The sequence below is a fragment of the Perna viridis genome, chromosome 15 (assembly GCF_037379345.1).
Source record: "Perna viridis isolate PV_CMFRI_1.1 ecotype Kerala chromosome 15, ASM3737934v1, whole genome shotgun sequence".
NCBI lineage: Eukaryota > Metazoa > Mollusca > Bivalvia > Mytilida > Mytilidae > Perna > Perna viridis.
The window spans coordinates 13,846,318-13,867,684 of record NC_142459.1 but is presented as its reverse complement, the minus strand read 5'-3'; the positions used below and the strand labels follow the sequence as shown (position 1 = coordinate 13,867,684).

The 21,367-nt window shown below is 31.9% G+C and overlaps 1 protein-coding gene across 7 annotated transcripts in view; it reads right to left on the bottom strand.

The window, feature by feature from the left end:
• LOC148597034 (uncharacterized) overlaps nt 1-19,417 on the bottom strand; it is a 29,085-nt gene extending 9,668 nt beyond the window's left edge. The window contains exons 1-9 of one of the 7 annotated variants that reach the window (XM_088562970.1): nt 19,276-19,417; nt 17,799-17,869; nt 15,772-15,858; nt 13,459-13,560; nt 13,078-13,176; nt 6,436-6,534; nt 6,050-6,112; nt 5,471-5,486; nt 1,721-1,972 (exon numbers count right to left, since the gene is read on the bottom strand). In XM_088562970.1, coding sequence (XP_088419096.1) covers nt 1,721-1,972; nt 5,471-5,486; nt 6,050-6,112; nt 6,436-6,534; nt 13,078-13,176; nt 13,459-13,560; nt 15,772-15,858; nt 17,799-17,825 — 745 coding nt within the window. In that variant the 5' untranslated portion in view covers nt 17,826-17,869; nt 19,276-19,417. The other 6 variants (XM_088562971.1, XM_088562972.1, XM_088562973.1 and 3 more) reach the window with 6 other exon arrangements.
• Between the last annotated feature and the right edge of the window lie 1,950 nt (nt 19,418-21,367).

The following is a 21,367-nucleotide window of genomic DNA, read 5'->3' as shown; positions in this document are numbered from 1 at the left end:
AATGAGTTTTGTATGTATGTCTTTTGTCTTTATTTTCGTCATTAAAATTGTTGATTTTCTTTCAAATTTTCATTAATTAGATATTGTAAACGTCAATTGTAGATCATATCCCTTATGGTGACCTTTATTTAAGGTATCGTAGATGGACCTTTTCCCTGCTCACAAGCTGAAATGTCAATAAGATGATTAAGTTTTGTTTTGTTTTGATCTGTTTAAGAGTTTTTTTTCTGTTTTAAGTGTTCTTGTATATAGTTATTTGATCCCACTGTTACCGTAAATCTTTACAAGGCAGAATTAACACGAACAAAAACCAAAAACTAAAAGTCCAGAAATAATGCAGTATATGGAAATTGAACATCAAGACACACATTCTCATTTGAACACGACGTTTTCAGTTCACGCCTGTCAATTTTTTAATTTAACAAAACAGTGTGAGATGTTTAGGTACAAATTTTGAGGTGATTTGGCATCATAAACAAAAATATTAATATTAATCAAATATATACGTCTGCTAAATTTCAAATATTAATCGATGTTTTATCAGTTATTGAAATGAACATGTACCTTGCGCATATTAATTCCAGCAAATTTACATGAAGTATAATAAAAAGAAAATATTACGTAAATGTAATGTGAAAAAAAAAATTATTGGGAGATATTTTTTTTTTGCCACTTTACCATTCAAAAGTACGAAACATTCTATTACGTTGTTATTGAATTTCTCGCACCCATTAGCCTGACATCATTTGACCATTTTCTTAAAACAAGAATTTTGCCTTTCGAATGCAATACATTGAACAAGATGTTGTTCGACAATTTTACTTGAAAAAGTCTTTGGTACGACTTAACATAAGGATCATTTTAACAGTTGAAAGATTCTTTTAATCTATCACAGTTTTCAAGATATTTACTGAAAACTAAAAAAAAATCCACCATTTGTCCCTTTCGAGGGCAATAACTCTTATAAGGAGTCATCTGACAACTTTTATCCTTAAAGACTTTTGTAGTCCTTATAAAAAGGATCATTTCAGCTACTGAAATAATTTGGCTAAACATAACGATTTTGGAGATATATGAAAAAAAATCCTGTCTGACCTCTATGTTCTATTTCTAGTCAGAGTGACCACATTTGTCCTTGAATCATAAATTCCCAGATCAGCTCTATGCAGGATACACCTAGAAACATTCATCTTAAGGTTGATTCCAATTGATCAAGTAGTATCGGAGATGAAGGTATTAGAAAGATATAACATTAAAGATAACAAAAAATCGTTAAAAAAAGGCAATAACTCCAAAATTACTTAACAAATTAAAACTAAAATTTGACCACAGACAGATCTCATCATGTTGAACACTTTTACATTGTCAGAATTTAGCTAAACCTGACATATTTGCGAAAAACTACTGTCTAAACCCTATATTATATTTTTAGTACTGGCAGCCATATTTTTCGACGAATTAAAAATCCCCATATTAGTTCATGCAGGATACCCCAAGGAACATTCATATCATACCAAGTTTGGTTTTAATTGGCCAGGTAGTTTCAGAAGAGAAGAGACGATGACGGACGACGAAGATGACGACGGACGCCAAGTGATTGCAATAGCTCACATGGCATTCGGCCAGGTGAGCTAAAAAAAGGACATCAAATTGTTTCAGAATGAAAGGGATGAAACGTAAAGTATGATTAACTTTGTTGCGATAAGAATATATATCCTACCCTGTGATATCCATTTTTTTCTGTCCAAATCAACTGCTGCTCTAAAAATGTGAAGATCTAACCCTTCCGTGGACTCTCTTTTTTTGCGTGGTTTCTTTGCCCTAAGTACAGATGTAAGAGCTGTTTTCCCCACTGATTCATTACCGACACACATTATTTTGCCAACATAAGACAAATAATAACCTGCTCTCAGGTTTGATGTGAACGAATCGCTATCTTGATTCGAAAGATACATGAGCTCCTTAGGAAGTCCTAAATTAACAAAACATTATAGATATGATATACTTTTGTATCAAAACTGACTGTAATTGGTTTGTGCGTCAACAATTTACAAAATTTGACTTCTGTTTTCATTTCCTAGATCCCGAATGAAAGTTTCGGTATGTCAAATTTATATTTGATTAAATAGTTCGTGCGTCATTGCCAGGCCTAAGTTCAATTTGTATATGGTGAAACCCAGAGTATTTACAAAAATGACTTTTACGACATCCAAAAGCGGTTGAGAGTTGAAAAATTCCCGAAAATCTCTTTTACACGTATTTCTATATTTATTTTCAACACTGACATTGCACAATTAAAGTAACCCAACGCTTATAAGTGGTTACAGATAATTGATTTCAGCGTTAATAAAAGTAGGAAAAAATGAAAGGATGTCGACCGCTCAATATATCTTTTCACCAGTAACATTTGCAGGATGTCGTTCTTTCGGAATCTACTTTCATCCTGGGAAATAATTGGTTGTTTTATTTATGATTTCATGGTTCCACATCGCCCATGATTGTCGTAAATTATTATATCATGAATAATATTGAAACCACCCTAGATAACTGAAGTACAGAGAAAAAGGTCAAGGTGCAGTAAAGTTCTTTTTAAACAATTGTCCGTAATTAGAAAACTTAGAAAAGCAGAGGACGCTTACCCTACCGGTGCACCTGGTCTATGCTCCCAATTTTTAGTGGAATTTGAGTTGCTCACTGTAGTGTCCATTATCTCAAGTTCTTAGGGGTAGATGCGATGTATCAAATTCCACAAATTTGGATGTTTAATGATAATACTCTTCTTTATAGCGGAAACTGTGATTAAAGGAGATAGCTTAGCAATGTTTCTTCTTTTGGATCAGATATGCTATAAAGTCAGCTTAATAAGGGTGAGGAATAGGTCAGTAAGTAAAGGAGCACAACTTTACCCAATTTGAATGCCTACCGTTTGTTGATATATGCGTACACCACATTGGACAAATAGGTTGTAAATCAAAACGTCAAGCATTTTGAAAACAATTTATTCTGTATATTTGGAAAATGATTTGCCAAGAACTACATATTTGTATTTAGGTGTATCGTCTTTTCTGGAGTAACAACGATGTATAATGTTTTCAGTCGGGATTTTAACTGAAAATGGGGAATAGAAGTAAAAAGAGTTGACTAATCATAGTTGTAATGCTATTGCATTCTGATAAAAGTCTTGAACTGAGTTTAGAATTCAATACATAGACGGTAGATCACAATCATCGGCATTGGTAAAGAGACTGAAAGAGGATTGCACAAATATATAGTTTTCCTCTATCTCTTCTTTTGAAAATGTGGTAGCATTATAAGTCTTATTACTGCTATTATTTTCAAGGTCTATATCTGATAATAAACATTGTATTTTTATCAGAAAAAAAATTAAAAAATTAACTTATGAAAATGTTGTGAATTTTGGTGTTTTTTTACCCATGTTTTAAGGAACATCTTTCCGACAGCCACAATCATCAGAGGCAAAAAACATTAGATGATCGAGATCCTATATGATTACTTAAGTACTCAAAAAAAAAAAACAAAACAAAACAAAACAAAACAAAACAAAAAACAAAAACAAAAATAAATAAATAAATAAATAAATGAATAGGATGCAAAAAAGAACCAACAAATTTTACCATATCTAATAAGGCCTCGGTGTCTTAAGGATTCAGACTATTAGATACTGCAGATTTTGGAGATCAATCTGTGAAATAATTCAGGTCCAAGAAGTCTGACTACTGGACCAGCGAATAATTTTTATATGAGTAACGACGGAATATCTCCGTTCGAGCGAAAATGATTGAAATGAAAATGTTCAGAAACTATGCAACCGAAAAAAGTTTGTAGCATGTATCGATACGAGCTATTACACAGCTAGAGTAAGGTGTAATTTTCAAATAACAGTCATTCATATTTAGATGGCACTTTAAAAAAAAATGAAAGTGAAATCAATGACAAACATACAAATCTCATTAATTAAAAAGGAAATAAAAAGATAACCCCAAATACGTAAATAAACTGAAGCATAAGCTAGAGTTGCCATTGGGAGCATAGTTCTCACTTACCACTTAAAAATCCCATTACTTTACATGTTAAAAAGTAATTTTCAAAGTTTCACTGTGAATACACAGGACAAATGACATCTTGGAACATAAAGATTTCAAAATCATTATTCTAATGGTGAAAGGGTATTTGGAATTCTACCCAATTTTCTTCTGAATTAATATTACTGAAAATCCAATTTTTAAGCTTTTTCTGCAAACTGATAGCATGGGGGCAAATTACTCAAAAATGTAAAAAAAACATTCAGACACTTTGTAGTAAATTACTATATATATATATATACATATATGAACACAGTACACGTTCTCAGCTTTATATTGGCTACGTTTGTTAAAAATGCACACAAATGATGTACTTACAATGTATATATCTGGGTTCAGTGTGTTTTTTTGTACTACATAAGGGGTGACCATATGACCCCGAGGTGGTAAATGAGACTAATGGTAAATGTTACCCACGGCTAAATATCATGAATATGTTGTTTCCTATTCTGTCGTTGATTTTTTTGTACCTCGTCCACATTATCAAAATACCAAATTTCAAGTTTCTAGTCACTCAGGTTAATGATATATAACATTTTCTTATATTATAATTTTAGTCGGTAATTTTAGAAATGGCAGCATTTCTGCATAATGTGTTTAATTACACATTAATAATGTGGATTCCGAGATCTCCACAAAAATATCATATAAGCAACTATCATTAAAATTGTTCAGTAAATAATAATAAAAAAAACAGGTATCCGAGACATTTTCTTCATTTCCGTGGCAACAGAAAACATGTAGATTGCATACTTGTTTAGGCTTATTGAACTCTACCACCATACAAACTTTAAAGATCTTATCCACCTGGGTTTCCGAGATATATCCTTGATTATGACCTTTTCGCGTTTTCATCGAAACGATTGCTACATAATTATATATATATAATTATTTTATATGGCGACGGACCCGTCGTTCAAACTGTCATTTTAACGCAGGTTATAAATCGGACCTATCGAGGCAAACTAAAGGACATCGTAATCGGACAACTGTTGAATTTTCCACCGCGTTGGCGGTCATTTTGATAATGGCGAAGGAGACGTTTGCAATTTCCAGGTTTTTTAAAGAGTAATCAAGGGAACCAAGGTTATAGCAGTAATCAAAAGAATATAATCCAGGGACAAAGACCAAACATGAATGAATCGACAATAAGCTCCACCATGTTCCTACGAATATGTGATAAAATTTCAAAAAAAGATTGGATAAAGTTTTCAAGTTTTCGTAAACAAACGAAAATTAACGTACGCCGATGGTAACAACGACCGAAAAAAAATAACGGTCGTACAAAAACTGTCAAACATTAGCAAATAATAACAGAGGGAAGTAGGAAAGCTGACATAAAATGAACAGAAATGAATGTATCTTACCTGATGACAATATCTTCTGCAAGTAAAAATAATTAAATATGGACGAATGTAGGATTGATTTTACTAAAGTCGGTTATATTCGTTTAACACATACATTATAATTATTTATGGACCAATCATTTTAATGATTCAGCTCTAGAAAAGATAACAAAACATCCGAAAGACTTTATCCAAAATAACGAATGGCTATTCGTTCAATACGTGGCTTTCGATTGACAAGTAAGTATCATGTTGTCTCATGGTGGCATTTTATTTTGCCTCGAGAAAGGGAGGTCATGGAGTCAACCCACGGATGAGCGACACTAACAAATTCAAAACTGGTCCTCCGTCAATCACTAGAAATGTTGAAGATGTATTGACGACATGCCTTTCTAAGGTATGTTGCTTCTATGAGCTAACTCAATAGCACTTCATTCAATATGTTCAACACGTGAACACATACAATCTTAGTACGGTTTGAATAATTAAACGTTCTTGCCCTGAAGGTAAAATATCTGACAACGAACGTATAATCACAATAAATGAATCAAAGAATATGTTCCTGGTACAAATTGAGATACAATATTAAAAATGATATACCTGGTAAAGTTGAATAACTGTCTTTTGATTGTTTTCATGCGCAAGGTCCATCGCTGTTTTGCCCTTTTAAAATATAAAATCATTATTTATGATGCATTAGAAGAAAATAAACATTAAAACATAATAGATAATAAAAAAGTATGTTGAATATTTGAATCAACATATCTAATAATTACCTTCTTGTAAAAGCAATACTTTCAATCTATAATAACCCCAGTTTTCCGATAAATATAGAAATAAAGTACATGTAAATAAGATATACTAGACAACGTCCACGTTGACCTAGATCAGTCTTTGCTATACTGTACCCTTATCGCTGACTCAGCAAAATGTACTTCAAGATTTTTAATTATTATGTTATGTTTTCAATGATCTATCCAACAAACCTGTGCATTAGTTTCATCTATAACTGCACCGTTATTAAGTAAAGCCACGGTGACTTTCAATGAACCATACATAGCGGCTATATGGAGTGGCGTAAAGCCCTGAAATAATTTTCAATAATATCAAAAAGAAAACGCTTTTGCTCTAACCTTTCAATGTAAAATGTATAATTTTTAATATAATATGATTTTAACGTGTACGGAAAAGAGATATTATTGCACAGCTTTAAATCAATGAAAGAAACTTTAAACCTTTCAAATTTGCATCAAATACGTTATTGATCTCGCGTTAACTTCATGTAAAAAAAACTATATGTATTGTTAAATTTTAGAGATATATACTTGATTTTGGTACAAAAAATAATATAAAAAAATGTATTTTATAAGAATTTCAAAAGAAGCGAATTTTCAATCACACTTGTAAGCACACCTTAAATAGGAACACATTATGTTCCTCTACTTGCCGACCTATTACTTCACTCTTATGAGGCTGACTTTATAGCTGATCTGATCCGAAAGAAAGAATGTCGTTTCGCTAAATTCTTCAATATCAATTTCCGCTTTATAGACCACGTTAAAACAATCCTAGTTTCAGGTATTTTATATTTCGTATCTACCTAAAAGAATTTGAGATAAGAGATACTACAGACACTGTGAAGTCAGCCTCACATCTTGACCTACACTTAGAGATCAATGGTAAATGAAAAAAATACGACAAGCATGCACTACTAAGTTATATAAGTATGAATAGGGTACATTGTGTTCGAATTTGTGCTAACTCTGTCTGTTCTAAATACGCCTGAAAAATACTTGACCGAGTCTCACCTTGTGCAATCTAGTAAAGCTAGTCTCGACCGTGTCTAGGCTTGTCTTGACACAGTCTTGACCTGTCTCAAACAGTCTTACCAGTCTCGAATAATCGAACACAAAAATGCATTGTAGAAGACAATCTTAAAACATCAAAGGAAATGTAGAGTTGAGTATGACACAAAATGTCTAATACAACGTTTTGTTGTGTTGAGGTTGACACATTTTGTCTACAAAAAGTGTTGACGTAGACATTTTGTGTCTAAATCAACCAAAAAAGCGTTGACATAAAACTGTTGACATTGCCAAAAACAAAACAAAAAAACAAAAACAAAAAAAAACATTGCATTATGTTTAGATTGACAAAAAAATAAGTAATGTAACTCTTTTTACCGCTGTTGTAGACAAAATGTATTTTTCATAGACAGAAAAAGTACTGATTGAGACATTTTGTGTCTGTATCTGTCAAAAAACGACTAGGGATGGTCATATCAGTCATTATTTGGTCCAGTAGTGTATATCACTGAAATACACGGAGTCCTTTTTTATATTTATTCCAATGAGGCATCTCGCTAATTTCGCTTTATTTTTCACTCGATATGAAAAAAAATCCTTTATATACATAGTCCATGCAACTTATTGAAAACAGATAGTACTTCGATCAGTGCGTTATCTATCGGCTGCATATTTCAAACCCCAGCGCGCAAATTAATTGTGCATGTGAATTATACATGTACTATACATGTGTTGTATTGAAAATAAGCATGCGTAGCAAACATCACATAATGAAAATAATGCATCGTGAAGGTACTTCGTATGTTTGTATTTGAACTGTCTAATCTTTGAATAGAAAAATTCACGTATATATATATATGTAGAAGTCTACTTGGTTAGTACTAGATTTTATTACATTACTTTGATACCAAAAATGGACTTTAAATATTTTATACATGTACAAGTATACGCTAGTATATTACATAAATAATTACTCTCAGTATCTGTGTAATGTCACTAAGGACGCAATACACACGTGTCAAAACTGTCAGCTAACTACTATGTATCTAAATACATGCATTTTTTGTTAAATTCTGAAAACTTAATAAGATTAACTAGGGAATAATACAGCCACTGATTAAGGTTTTTTTTATAATATTGGGACTAATCCAAGAAAGGATCTCCTTCAATTAAGCGATACAACATACGTGTAATTTTATAAAGATTACTACATAGAAAACAGTAATACAAATATACATATCGACAATTCATTATACTGGTACATGTACTTACACAAAGTCCCTTTTTATTTGATACAGGTCAATAACTATACAAATGTAAGAAAGAGACATCTTTCACCTCTATATCCCGCGTTACTGGCTCATCTCTGACACCAATTGACATGTGTTCGTTTAAAATAAAATCGATCAAAGTATTACATCGAGACTACTGTCTAAAAAAGAGTAGCGTATAAACCATAGAAATAACCCGCTTACATGCAAGATGATTATGATGATTGTGTTTTGTTGTTTACAAATTCAAACATTCGATTTTATAATGCATAGCCAAACTAAAAGGAGTCAATAATGGCATGTTTTAACTTAAACATGTAACTTATACAAATTTGATGTCACTTGTCTGCTTTTTACTAGATAAAAAGTGAGATAGTTCAGAAACCTTTTGTATAGACAGATGTCAAACATGTACATGTAACCACAAAGACTTATTAGCGTCAACTAATTAGATCTGTTTATTACTATATTTTTTTTGCGTTATCATGCGTCTAAAACATTAACGCGGAACATCCGCTACAGATTCTAAATATATATCTAGAAATACTTATACAAGCTACATCTTAAAAAAAGATAGCCAGACGCATTGTTTCCGGTGAAAGCGAGAATGTGAACTTCTTTTATGTTGGCTGTACGACTTATTTAAAGCAGGTTTTGTTCGATGGGTAAAGTCGTTCTCGTCCTTTCTGCAAAAGGACGTTAAACCATATTATTAAATGAACAGGCATTTGGATATATTTTGTACCGAAAATTGCAAAGTGAGGATAAATAATGATGTAGGGTATCCGTACTTCCGTCGGTCCGTAATATCGTCTCTCATATCTTCAATTCTTTTTAAAACATATTTTGATTTCTCTTCCGGCGTTGCAAGTATGTGTTAACTAAAAACATATGATTATTCTGGATGGAATCCTACTCGTGTAGCATTTGCCAGTTGCTTAAATTTCATTCTCGTATGCAATATAATAGACATAATTATTTCATTATATTCGGAAAAACAATAGCAAATGTAAAAAAAAAAAAAAAAATAGTATAATTATCTTTTTAAATTAATTTGCAATTAGTTTTCTATGGCTTAAGTATATCTATACATAGATGTACTTAAGATATCGAAAATTAATTGCAAATGTATTTAAAAAAGATAATACTATTATTGACAGCCATGATTTTAATCCATATTCTTCTCTATATAAATACTTTTATAAACTATTTATTATATCATAAAAAGGCGACACACGCAACATACAAAAAGTAAACAAAAGAAGAGAAAAGAAAATTTCTACTATTGCTTTTTTGTAATTAATCTATCACACAAACATTGGATATCAACATAGTTTTGTATAATAACGATACAACATTATCATGTTATATGGTACCGTGTTTATCAGTTATGTGATTCAAGTATTACATGTTCATGTAGGTATAGTGTGATTTCTAGGATCGTAAAAAATTCCACGTGCTGGGCCGGTTGCAATATATATTGTCTGGATAGCGTAAATACTCGTATACAATTTTTTCTGGTACAATAGTGAACGTCACATACAGGTACATATATCTAGTGTTTTCGTCAGGTCTTGTGTGTACCTAGGACTCCTGGGCGGTGTTGAGATGCACCGAATAGCGATTCAAGTCATTTTTAAAAAAATAACTTCGGGCGGAACCGGAGTGTTTAAAAGAAGACGGGCTTCAGAGTTACTACGAAAGGGTTTTCAAGCCATAATCTGCGCAATTTTGTTCAAAAGTTATTAAAGTAATATGTGTATTGTGATTTCGAGAATCGTAATAAATGCCACGCGCCAGACCGGTATAATTGTATATTGTCGGAATAGCGTAAATACTTGTATGCGATTTTCTCTAGTATAAAGATGAACGTCACATACAGGTACCTAGAATTTTATCTAGTCCTGTGTGTATCCAAGACACCTGAGCGGCGTTAAGATGCACCGAAAAGCGATTCAGATCCTTTTTAAAGACAACTACGGGACTGAACAAGAGTATTTAAAAAGACGGGCATCAGAGGTTACCACGAAGGGGGTTTTCAAGCTATAAGCTGTATAATTTTGTCAAAAAACCTACATTTTTCAGTTGTTACTGATTCAATCTATCAGCACAATATTGCTGTTCAAATCAGAGAGTATGTAGAACCTGTTATCAACTGTAAATGATTGTATGCATGCATTGATTTTAATTAGGAAGAGTAAATTTTACTTATATATTTTTTTTCTGAAGTTAGTTATTTCACAGGCAGCACTTTATTTGACTTTCTTTCAAATTTTTTCCACACTTTCATATTATCCATTTGACGTTTTCCATATCATAGTATGCATGAGTGGATCCAGGATTTTAGATTAAGGGGCGTACAGTTAAAATTTCGCCAAAATTTCTTTTTAGGTTACATTTTGGAAATATTGTTTTCTAGAATGGGTGCAATGTAGATATCTCGTGTGGTAAAATTAGATAGAAATTAAAGTTTTAACCTAAAACCGCCTAAATCTAACCCTGATTACCCATGCTTTGAAAATTTAGGGGGCGCACGCCCACCACACCCTGACGGAATCCGCCCCTGGTATGAATGCTCTTTCCTATAAATTGAATAAATAAGTAACAGTCTAAATGCAAAAGACAATTCATGCATAAAGAGATACAGTATTGTTATCTTTGAATTCTTAAATGAGGACTGCTTTCAGTCCTAAATTGTTAAAAACATTTCCTTGGACTATGATCATAGGAGAATGGCACATATGGAGTTTGTTGTGTGATTTTATGTGATGCTTATGCATTAATATTAAACAACGAATCAAGACGCACAGAAAATATTGAGATAAGTCGAGACTTGTTATGATTGTCTAGACTGCTTGAGAAATAAATTAGTCGAGGCCAGTCGAGACTTGGAATAGGTTGTCGACAGTTTGAGATTCATTTGAGACTGATTAAGAACTTTTAAGACTATTGAAGACTGGTAAGATTGTTCAAGGCTATTTAAGACAGGTTGAGACTGGTGAAAACTTTGTTCTAGACAAGTCAAGACTTTTTGCGACTTAATTGGACATAGTGGGACACGGTCGAGACATTCAAAGTATTTTTCAGATATATTTAGAGAAGTTAAGTCAGAGTTAGCAGAGGTTAGAACAAAATGTACCATATTCAAACTCATATTACTTAGTAGTGATTATAACTTTGAATCCAGAATTGCCAACTTTCCTATCATATGTGCCAATATTCCTTCAGCACCTGCATATGGAGTTCATATCACAACTCATACGTTATGTGGAGCTTGCCGTATCTACGCAGACTTTTTGCACCGCTCTATACTTCTATCAATTAGGCGTCTGGGACAGGGTTATGTGGCTACAAGATTGAAGTCATCGCTACAGAAGTTTTATGGCCGTCATCATGAGCTCGTGAATCGTTACGATGTATCCAAATACAAACTGATTTGTTCAATGTGTCAAGTGATTTCCTTTCCTTTTTCGTCTATCCTGGACTTGACTTTTTATGTAACTCGGTGGGTGTTTTTGGAAAAGCAGAGGGCGTTTACCCTACCAATGTACCTGGTCCATACTACTAGCTTTCAGTGCAGTCGGAGTTGCTCATTTTACCTTTGTTACTTTTTATGTATTAGTTTAGTTACTTTATGTTCTTTGTTGTGTTTGTCTGTTTGTGTTTACCATGTTTTGTCTTTGTCCAGTGGTTACATTGGTTAGATTTCCACTAAAATCTTGATTTCCATGATTATTTTTAAATAAACTAAACTTGTCTTAGAGTTCTCATTCGAGTATTTTTTTTAAATTTCTAAACCAAAACCTCAATTACTTGTATTCACACTAAATTTCTATTCAATTAACACATCTGCTGTATGTACAAGCCCACTCATGGCAGCGTACAATTGTGATCGCTTTTAATCTCTCTTCGAGGTCTATTGACTAAACTGTCAGACTCTGTCCTTCCCGCGACAAACCTTGTCAGAATCTGTCATGGTTATGAACAAACATGTCATAATCTGTCGTAAGTCGTGACACTCTATTTCAGGAACTGTTCTTAGATAGCTATTATGTTTTAAGTCATTCTGGAAAGCACAAAAACTGAATCCGCTTCTAAACGACGTGGATAAAAACACTTCCTGATAGATCCCGACGGTCACTTGCTAGAAAATACTTTTCTGAAATACGTCATTCAGAAAAAAGTTGTTCACTTTTAAGAAAAGAAAAAAATGTGTCACTTATAACTACCCACATGCTATGAATATATACATCATCTCTACTGCGTCCATTTCTGATTTTGCTATTATGGCAGCACCAATACAGATGTACATGTAAATGCTCTCAGTGCCAGGAAAGATCAATTATCACCGAATAAGATAACTAAACTGTTTAATAGGCTAAGTCATAAGTAAAATAGTTTTTGATATTATTGTCAAATCGTAAGGGATAGCATGTTTGGTATTAACATTAATGTATTGCCCGTATCATGAAACATACACGATCAAACCGTGATCGTCAAATATTCCGTTGTCATGACGTGCCATAGATTTATTATTACTACTGAAACTTACAAATCGGTCCTTTGCGTTAGGCTTTGATCCATGAGCCAAGAAAAGTGATATAACATGTTCATTGCCTTGTCTGGCTGCAACGTGAAGATGAGTGCTTCCCTTAAATATTAATAATTAACCAGGTTAAATCTAAAATGGAATTGTCAAGATATGTGTATTCACTATATTTGGCATTGGTCGCAGACAATTTCGGAAATACATTACTCAGCAACATAATGAACTTGTATTCGTTTGAAATAAAAAAAAAAAAACAGTTTTCCGTCACAATATGACAACTCAAAGTTCATTCGGTTCACATGGGAAGGTGACACACCGTATACTTTTATCAGTCAATCTTTATTCAAATTAGAATTTTGTGATTTACCAAATTTCTATACTTACCGAACTATCATTTCTTGTATTCACATAAGAACCCTTTTTAATTAACAATTCTACAACTGGTATACGACCATACTTAGCAGCCAGATACAGAGGTGTATGCCCCTTGAATAAACAAACGGTTGTTATATTAACTTATAATAAAGTAACGATAATTCTTTTATTTTTTATCCTGTAAGCTAACAATTAGAATATCTTTGAATACTTCTTTTTTAGATCAAGAAACATGCTAATGTTGTTCTTTTGTTTTGTTTATTTGAAGTTATTACATATTTATTGTTAATGTTGGATATTTTGCAAAAAAAATCTTTACATTATAAAGAAATGGGTTAAACGTTTGAAAGTAGATTATTTTGTCGTGGTTAGGATGAGATCTGTGGTAGGGAATGCATACAAAAGAAGTTTAAACTCAATAGTTCATGGGATAGGAGGGTGCACAGTCCCCCCCAAAAAAAACAACAACAACAACAAAAATAAACAAAACAAAAAAAACAACAAAACAAAACAAAACAAAACAAAAACAAAAACAAAATAAAAGAGAAAACAAAAATCACAAAAAAAAAAATATAAGACAAAACAAAAAACAAAAAAAAATAAAAACAAACAAAACAATCCCCCCCCCAAAAAAAAAAAAAAAAAAAAAAAAACCACAAATATAGAAAGAAAAAAAATGAAAAATAAAGGAAAACTCATCAACTTCATGATGGTTTTCTGGTACCTTTATATCTCCCATTATCGAGTCAGTTTGTCGCCATAGAATACAGTGCATTTATATAGTGTCTTAGCTTTCCACTGAGGTCAAGTAATAAACTTATTAACTTTCCCAAGTCAAGTTAATTGAAAAACTGTCCCCCTACCCACGAAATAAAATACCCCAATATGAACCATAATACTTTTTTTACCTTGTAAACGGTTTCAATGTGACAATAATGAGTTTTTCATATAAAAGGGTGTTTTTCAGAAATTTATATTTTTTCCATTTCATCTTTAAAGCGCATGTTTTCAATATTTTTTTTTATTTTATACTTCGTCACACAAAAGTTTGTTAAATTACAGTAGTTTCACAATTTAATAGTAATTATATCCCAAAAAGAAAATCTAAGCGCCAAAATTGATCAGATATGTTAGGTATATCATTATCTACACAGTGTAGATATGCTGTGAATGACAATTCTGTTCGATACTGAGACCAGTTATGTAGTGGTAGTATTTATTTTTTTTTTGTTTTTGTTTTGTTTTTGAATGAATTTGAGATAATTAAAATCTTATTACATGGTTTATTTAATATTTAGGGCAAGCAACAATGAATTATTTTCGTTATGGTGTATCCATCAGCACCATGAAAACTGATTTATTCAACGGGTCATGGTTTTCCTTCCCTCGTTTGTCTACCTCGGACTTGACTTTTTATGAGCAACTCGGCGGGTTTTTCTAGAAAAGCAGAGGACGCTTACCCTACCGCTACACCTGGTCCATACTCCCAGTTTTTAGTGGAGTCCGAGTTGCTCATTTACTTTTGTTACTTTGTATGTATGATTTTAGTTACTTTATGTTCTTTGTTGTGTATGTCTGTTTTCCATGTCTGGTGTTTGTCCCTGGATTACATTCTTTCGATTACCGTTATAACCTTGGTTCCCTTGATTACTCTTGAACATGCTTGAATAGAAAGTAAGAAGTTAAGCACCAACCGTTAAGTGTGCTGAATCATAGAGAAAACATGGAAAATCATTCGATAAAGTATGGAGAAATATATAATACACTTAAAATAGACTGGTTAATCTATGAAAGAGGCATAGTTATTTATTTCGTGTAAAACAAAATTTAAGAGCACCACAAAGTATAAATCAAAGGTCATCATCGTTAAAACGAAATCATTTGTGGAATGAAATATTTAATGTTTAAGCATCACTTTGTTTTGTTGTAAGAAAAACAAAAACATGCTGTATGGAAAATCATGTATGTGTTTAGAATACTAATTAATTAGTAGCCCACAATTCACAGTCAATCTGAAGAATAAAAACATTTAAACTTTTTTTTACCGAGGAATTGAAATTAAACTATTATTATAAACTTATACAACTCTTGGTGTGATAAAAGCAAATAGTTGTAAAAAATACCCATCAACAATTATTCTAATATGATCTAATTATATGATTTTACATGTATAAATTGTTTTCAGAGTTTTCAGAAAATATTATTCTCTTTCATAAGTAGATTCTTATTATGATTTAATATTTAATGATGAGTCAAGATAATGTTTTGAATAACGACAAAACCGATGCATGCAAATATACAATTAACGTATACATATATTACTCTTTGCCTAAAGTTAACATCAGCGCCCTGATCGATGAGCGTTTCAACACGATCGACATCTCCTGCTTCAGCTGCTTCCAAAAGATTCTGAAAATGATTATACTAGTTTAAAATAATATTGGGGGAAAGTGTTTCAAGTCTACAGTAATTAACAACCGCACTGAATTTAAGATAGCGTATCATGTATTTTTAAGCACCAGTCCACATAATATTCAGACACTGCTAATGGTAAAGTGACTCGTGGTGTAGAAAAACACACCAAAAAAAAAACCTTGCCTTTTCAGTCTACATATGCTGTATTTTCATAGACAAACATAATTATTTTTGTATATAGGCCTGCACTTTTGAGAAAATCATACATTTATCTCCCACTAAAACCAACCAACCTCTTGCAAAATGCCAAATTCATGTACAATCTATACAAATTTTATCTCAAAAGCGCAACAACCATAAGAAAAACATATAAAATTTGTTATGTGATCAGTAACGCTTTCGGGACAAGAAATTAAATTGAAATCAATAGGTTTGTGACATGCATGTATCACCGTCTGTCTGATTTTTATGAAGATTGCTTCTTAAAAACAACATTATCTCTATTAAACAAGTGTACAGCTTATACATGAATTCAACCTCAATTATATTTATTATCTTCCGATCATAACATACATATCCGGTTTGTGGCTTTAGTTTCAGGAGCCTAAAACTAGCATTATGACAGCTTCATTTGCGTTTAATTTGTAAATGCAATTGGGAACCAAAACAGTCTCGGAAATATTTGATAGTTTCGATGATTAAATGCAAATTAAATAATAGCTTTTCCAAGAAACGGTTGGCCATCTCAGTCTGCACTATGGCGCCCAGGTGTTTATGTAAGTGACATACTCAATTTGACCTACATTTCTAAGGTACTTGAGAAAAGTCGATAAAAAGAGAATCGAAACAAAATGAATCAAAACGAAATAAGAACAAAATAAAACAATACAAAACGGAATATAATGAAACGAACGAAACTAAATGAAATGAAAAAAATATTTAAAGACATTCGCAGTTTATATGAACTTATTCCGGAAATTCGACCCAAAGCCTTTTTCAGAATACCCATACATAATTATACCGGATATTTCGGCCCATAAACATTTCAAACCACGACGAATAGAATAATGCATAATAAACCGTGTATCATTACAAATTTTACTTTATTAGAAGGTTATAAGAATAGTACATCAAATGTATTGAATTATTTTTTTTTCTTCGGGAGTACTAAAAGGTTACACCCTCTTCACATCATTCTAATCCAATACAATATCGGACCCCTTAATATACCATACCCAATTCTATTCTTTGCACTATAAAACGTATATTTTAACAAATGATATGCTGATTACAAAGACATCTTACAATATTTGATTATTATTCATTGATTCATGAAAACAACTATATGGTATATTGTTTACAAATATGGTACTTGATCTAATAGATAGATTTTATAATATTAAGTTGAATATACATTTTGAACTTTTTAATCGATTCCAGGCGTAAAATAAGTCTACATATACACAAACCCTAAAACAATCACCATTCTTCCTTTACTATGCATGAGGGGATGTCTTAATTGTACCAGACTACATTTGCAAAAACGAATGCATTCTAGACTACATAGATTCTATTAAAACTTAAAAACAAAACATTTTTATTAGTGTTCATTACATCACGGCATTGAACGAATAAGTCTGAGGAACAACATCTCCTCCAGAGAGACACGGATTTCTTAAACGGCAGGCAAAGATTTTAGAAGATAGCACTTCACATGGTATACCAAGCTTTTGTTATGTGATTTTTCTCATGTCCGCTTCCTACTTATATGTAAAAATGGAATGTAAACAACAAAGGGAAATCGGCGATATCCCGAGCATATTTTACATAAGGCCAAAGGGAAAGTCTCTTTTAAGGTTTTCATGTCTTAAAAAGTCGGGTATAGAGTACATGTAGGTACAAAGGTAGGTATGGAAAGAAAAACAGCATCTTACCTCGTTTGTGAAGTTTGGTGATATCATTTCTTTGCATTTAAAATCAGTAAATCAGCATGTGGTCAGTTTATCTAAAATACGATTTACAAATAAATGTGTCCATATAGATTGAATATCAGACTTGATTTATGGAATAACGGTTCATCCATTGTAACGAATTACAGGAATAACAGTATTTCATTACCTTTAACGACATTCTGAGTTTGAAATATAAGTTAAAAATCTTTTCTTTGTTCGGTTTGACTAATTTGATGTATATGATGTATAAAAAACTTCCAAATACGACAATGTATAACTTCGAGGTCTTGCCAGCTTGGCCAGTGTAAATATAAAATTTAGAAAGCATTGCAGTGTTGGTAAGTGTAAATCAAGCAATTATGAAGGTGAAATAATTTATTTAATGTTAAAGAAAAGAAAACGCAGAATAGATTTATTATACCAATATTTCCTTTTAAAAAGTAGTTTTGTTCTACCAAATATTGTTGTTAAATGCATGACTTATGATGTACATGTTAAAGTGCTAATTATGATTGTGAATCGCGTCAATCTTGGCTGAATTTGCCAACTATTTGGTCAGATGTTTTATTATAAAGTAAAATAAAATGCCCATTTAATTTGATAGAAATCAAAATTACAATATGCGTCAACATTTTACTCCGTTTCCTGTTCTTTATATATATATATATATATATATATATATATCTATATATATATATATATCTCTATATATATAGAGATAGATAGACTTGTAATATAATTTTTCGCCATTTTATACAATCCGGAAGAAATTACAGAGACGTTAAGTGCTGATTTTCAAATTGTACATTTGTTGTCGATGACAAAATTAAACAACGGAGAAAAAGGGCATCGCCTGTCTCTTGAGCAGAAGAGTAAACTGATATGTTGATAGTAATCAAGGGAAACAAGAATCTAGCGGAAATCAAAAGAATGCATTCCGTACACAAAGTCCAGACATGGAAAATGGACACACACACAACAAAGAAAAAATAACCAAAATAATACGTACAAAGCAACAAAGTGAAATGAGCTACTTGGACTCAACTCAAAACTGGGTGCATGAACCGGTGAGCATCCTCTGCTTTTCTAGAAATATCCTCCTTGTTGCTTATAAAAAGTCAGATCCGGTAAAATGCGAAACGAAACAAATGCGCCAGCGTATATCCTAAATACCACATAATAAGTTCATGCATTTATCACCAAAAAAGGTCTTCAACAAGTTTAAACACACTTTCATGTATAATTAGTCAAATTCTAGAAAAAATATATATGTGCTCGTGCAAAAAGTCCTCGATATTCATGCAAACATTATACATCATTGTTTGGCCTCTGTTGCACATATTATGGCCAGGTCAGTTGGAGAGCTCATCCCGTGACACTTTTTCAGCTTTAATGTATCTCGTCAATCACAAAGCGAACCTTTTTGTTGTCTAATGTTGAAATAAAAACAGCTCTTTACCTTGCTTCTGTTGGAATCAGTTAATCTGAATATAGAAGTCCAAGTTCCTAAACAGATGGGATTATATCAAACGTCAAGCTTACTTATAGTGCTTATATGTTAACATGTTAACTCACTTCCTGTGTGTAGGTTGTCAATTATATTTAAACGATGAAAAATTTGAGCCTCATAAGGAAGATGTTGTTTTTGTTTATTTTGTTTCATAAAATTATTACATTTTCTAAGAACATAAATCTAAGAATGAAAATTAATGAATCAATAAAGTGATTGGCTTAAACATGACCAGTTGTTTAATAAAAATAATGCTTTCTGAAAACAAATATATTTATTTTTATAGACGACACTACTCCTAATTTAGAGCCTTACAAGTGGATGTTTGATTTTACAGATAACGAGCAGATTTAGAGTGAAGTTTCAATATCCGTTAATCTTTATTGTTCAAGTGGGAAGTAACATTTTTGTACAATACAGACTGATATATAAAGTACAATCTTTAGTTCGTATTTGTTTATCCAATTATCCAAGTTAAAAAGACTATTATTGATACACAGTGTTAAAATATGCGTCATGTAATATAAGTTTAAAAATAATAAGGAAAGGTTTTCCGGTCGAAAAGCAACCAGTCCGACTGCTCAATATAAGTTAGGTAAATAAACAGTCCTTATGAAGTTACCTGTCCATTTTATGGCGTATAGGGACATTAGTAACCAGGGTATAGCATGAGGAATAAAGAATAGAAATGGGGCAATGGGAAATGAGGCATGGAAATAATTTTTTTTTGTCAAGCGAAAAATTCGTTCCGTTAGTTAGGGCGGTTAAAATAATTTGAAAGGATATGTCATTCGTTAGAATTTGGTATGAAGTTTATTTATTGCAGTTTACTTCCTTATTATTTATATATTGTGACAATTACTTCAGACCATTAAATATGGAATACAAATGTTCGTACTCAAACAATTTGTTAAAATATGTCAATTTTCTAAAATTTGGACTGGACGTTATGGGTCATTCACTGATATGAAATTGATATTGTCAATTTTAACGCTTAAGAAAATTCCGACTACAAATGTATATTGAAATTAGAAGTGCCCAAGTCCTTACATTTAACAAAAGTGCGCCAGTTTAAGCTCACTGTCCCAAAGGACCATGTTACATGTAGCTATTACCATTACTTGGCGTCCGTCGTCGTCCGTTGTTGTCGTACTATACAATTTTTCAGAAATCTTCTTTTCTGACACTAAAAGACAAAGTAGAATGAAATTTACTTTCTTTGTGATGTTTTGTATCGAATTATTTTTTTTTATCGTCGATAAACATTACCACCGTTACTGGAAACAGAACATTGTGATCAGACAGTAGTTTCTCGCGTATAGCGCCAAATCCGTCAGTCAAATATTCAGCATGATGAGATCTATCTATGGGAAAATTTATATAGAACTCTGATTACCCATACATCAGTTATTGAAATATGCAATTTTTAGGACTTAGACTGAAAATAACTGTCACACCTACCCACATGATACTTATACTGACAAATTTACCTTTATGAAATAATTCCAGACCATTATGGAAATTAAAATTGCACGCACGTAAATACCAAGCGGACACACGTCATTTTTAAAACATCAAAAAACACTTTCTTTCAATGTTAAGAGAAATCAGATGACGTCGAGTTTGGTTAAAATTTACCATAACTTAATGAAATTTATACTATTGAAGTCTTTTAGAAAACCATGCAAAAAACTCATTTTTGGCAAAAGACATTTTTGCATTCAATGAAAATTTATGTTAGGGTTGGAATGTAATAAGTTAAGATTTCCCCAAAATCCTTATTATTCTTGTCAAACATTGTTCTATTTATAGTACAGTCATTTTGTTTTTATGTATTTACACAATTTGTTTTTGTTTATTACGTCATGTTTCATGATAACATTTGGACTAATTTTATTGTTAAAAAATGAACTTGTAAGATACAAGTTAAATACAAATTCATTTTTGAAACAGTGTAAGAACGACATTCCCTTTAGTTAAATAAAGTACGTTTTATAGTTTATTTTGAAAATTGGCACGCTGTCAAGTTATTGAATATTGT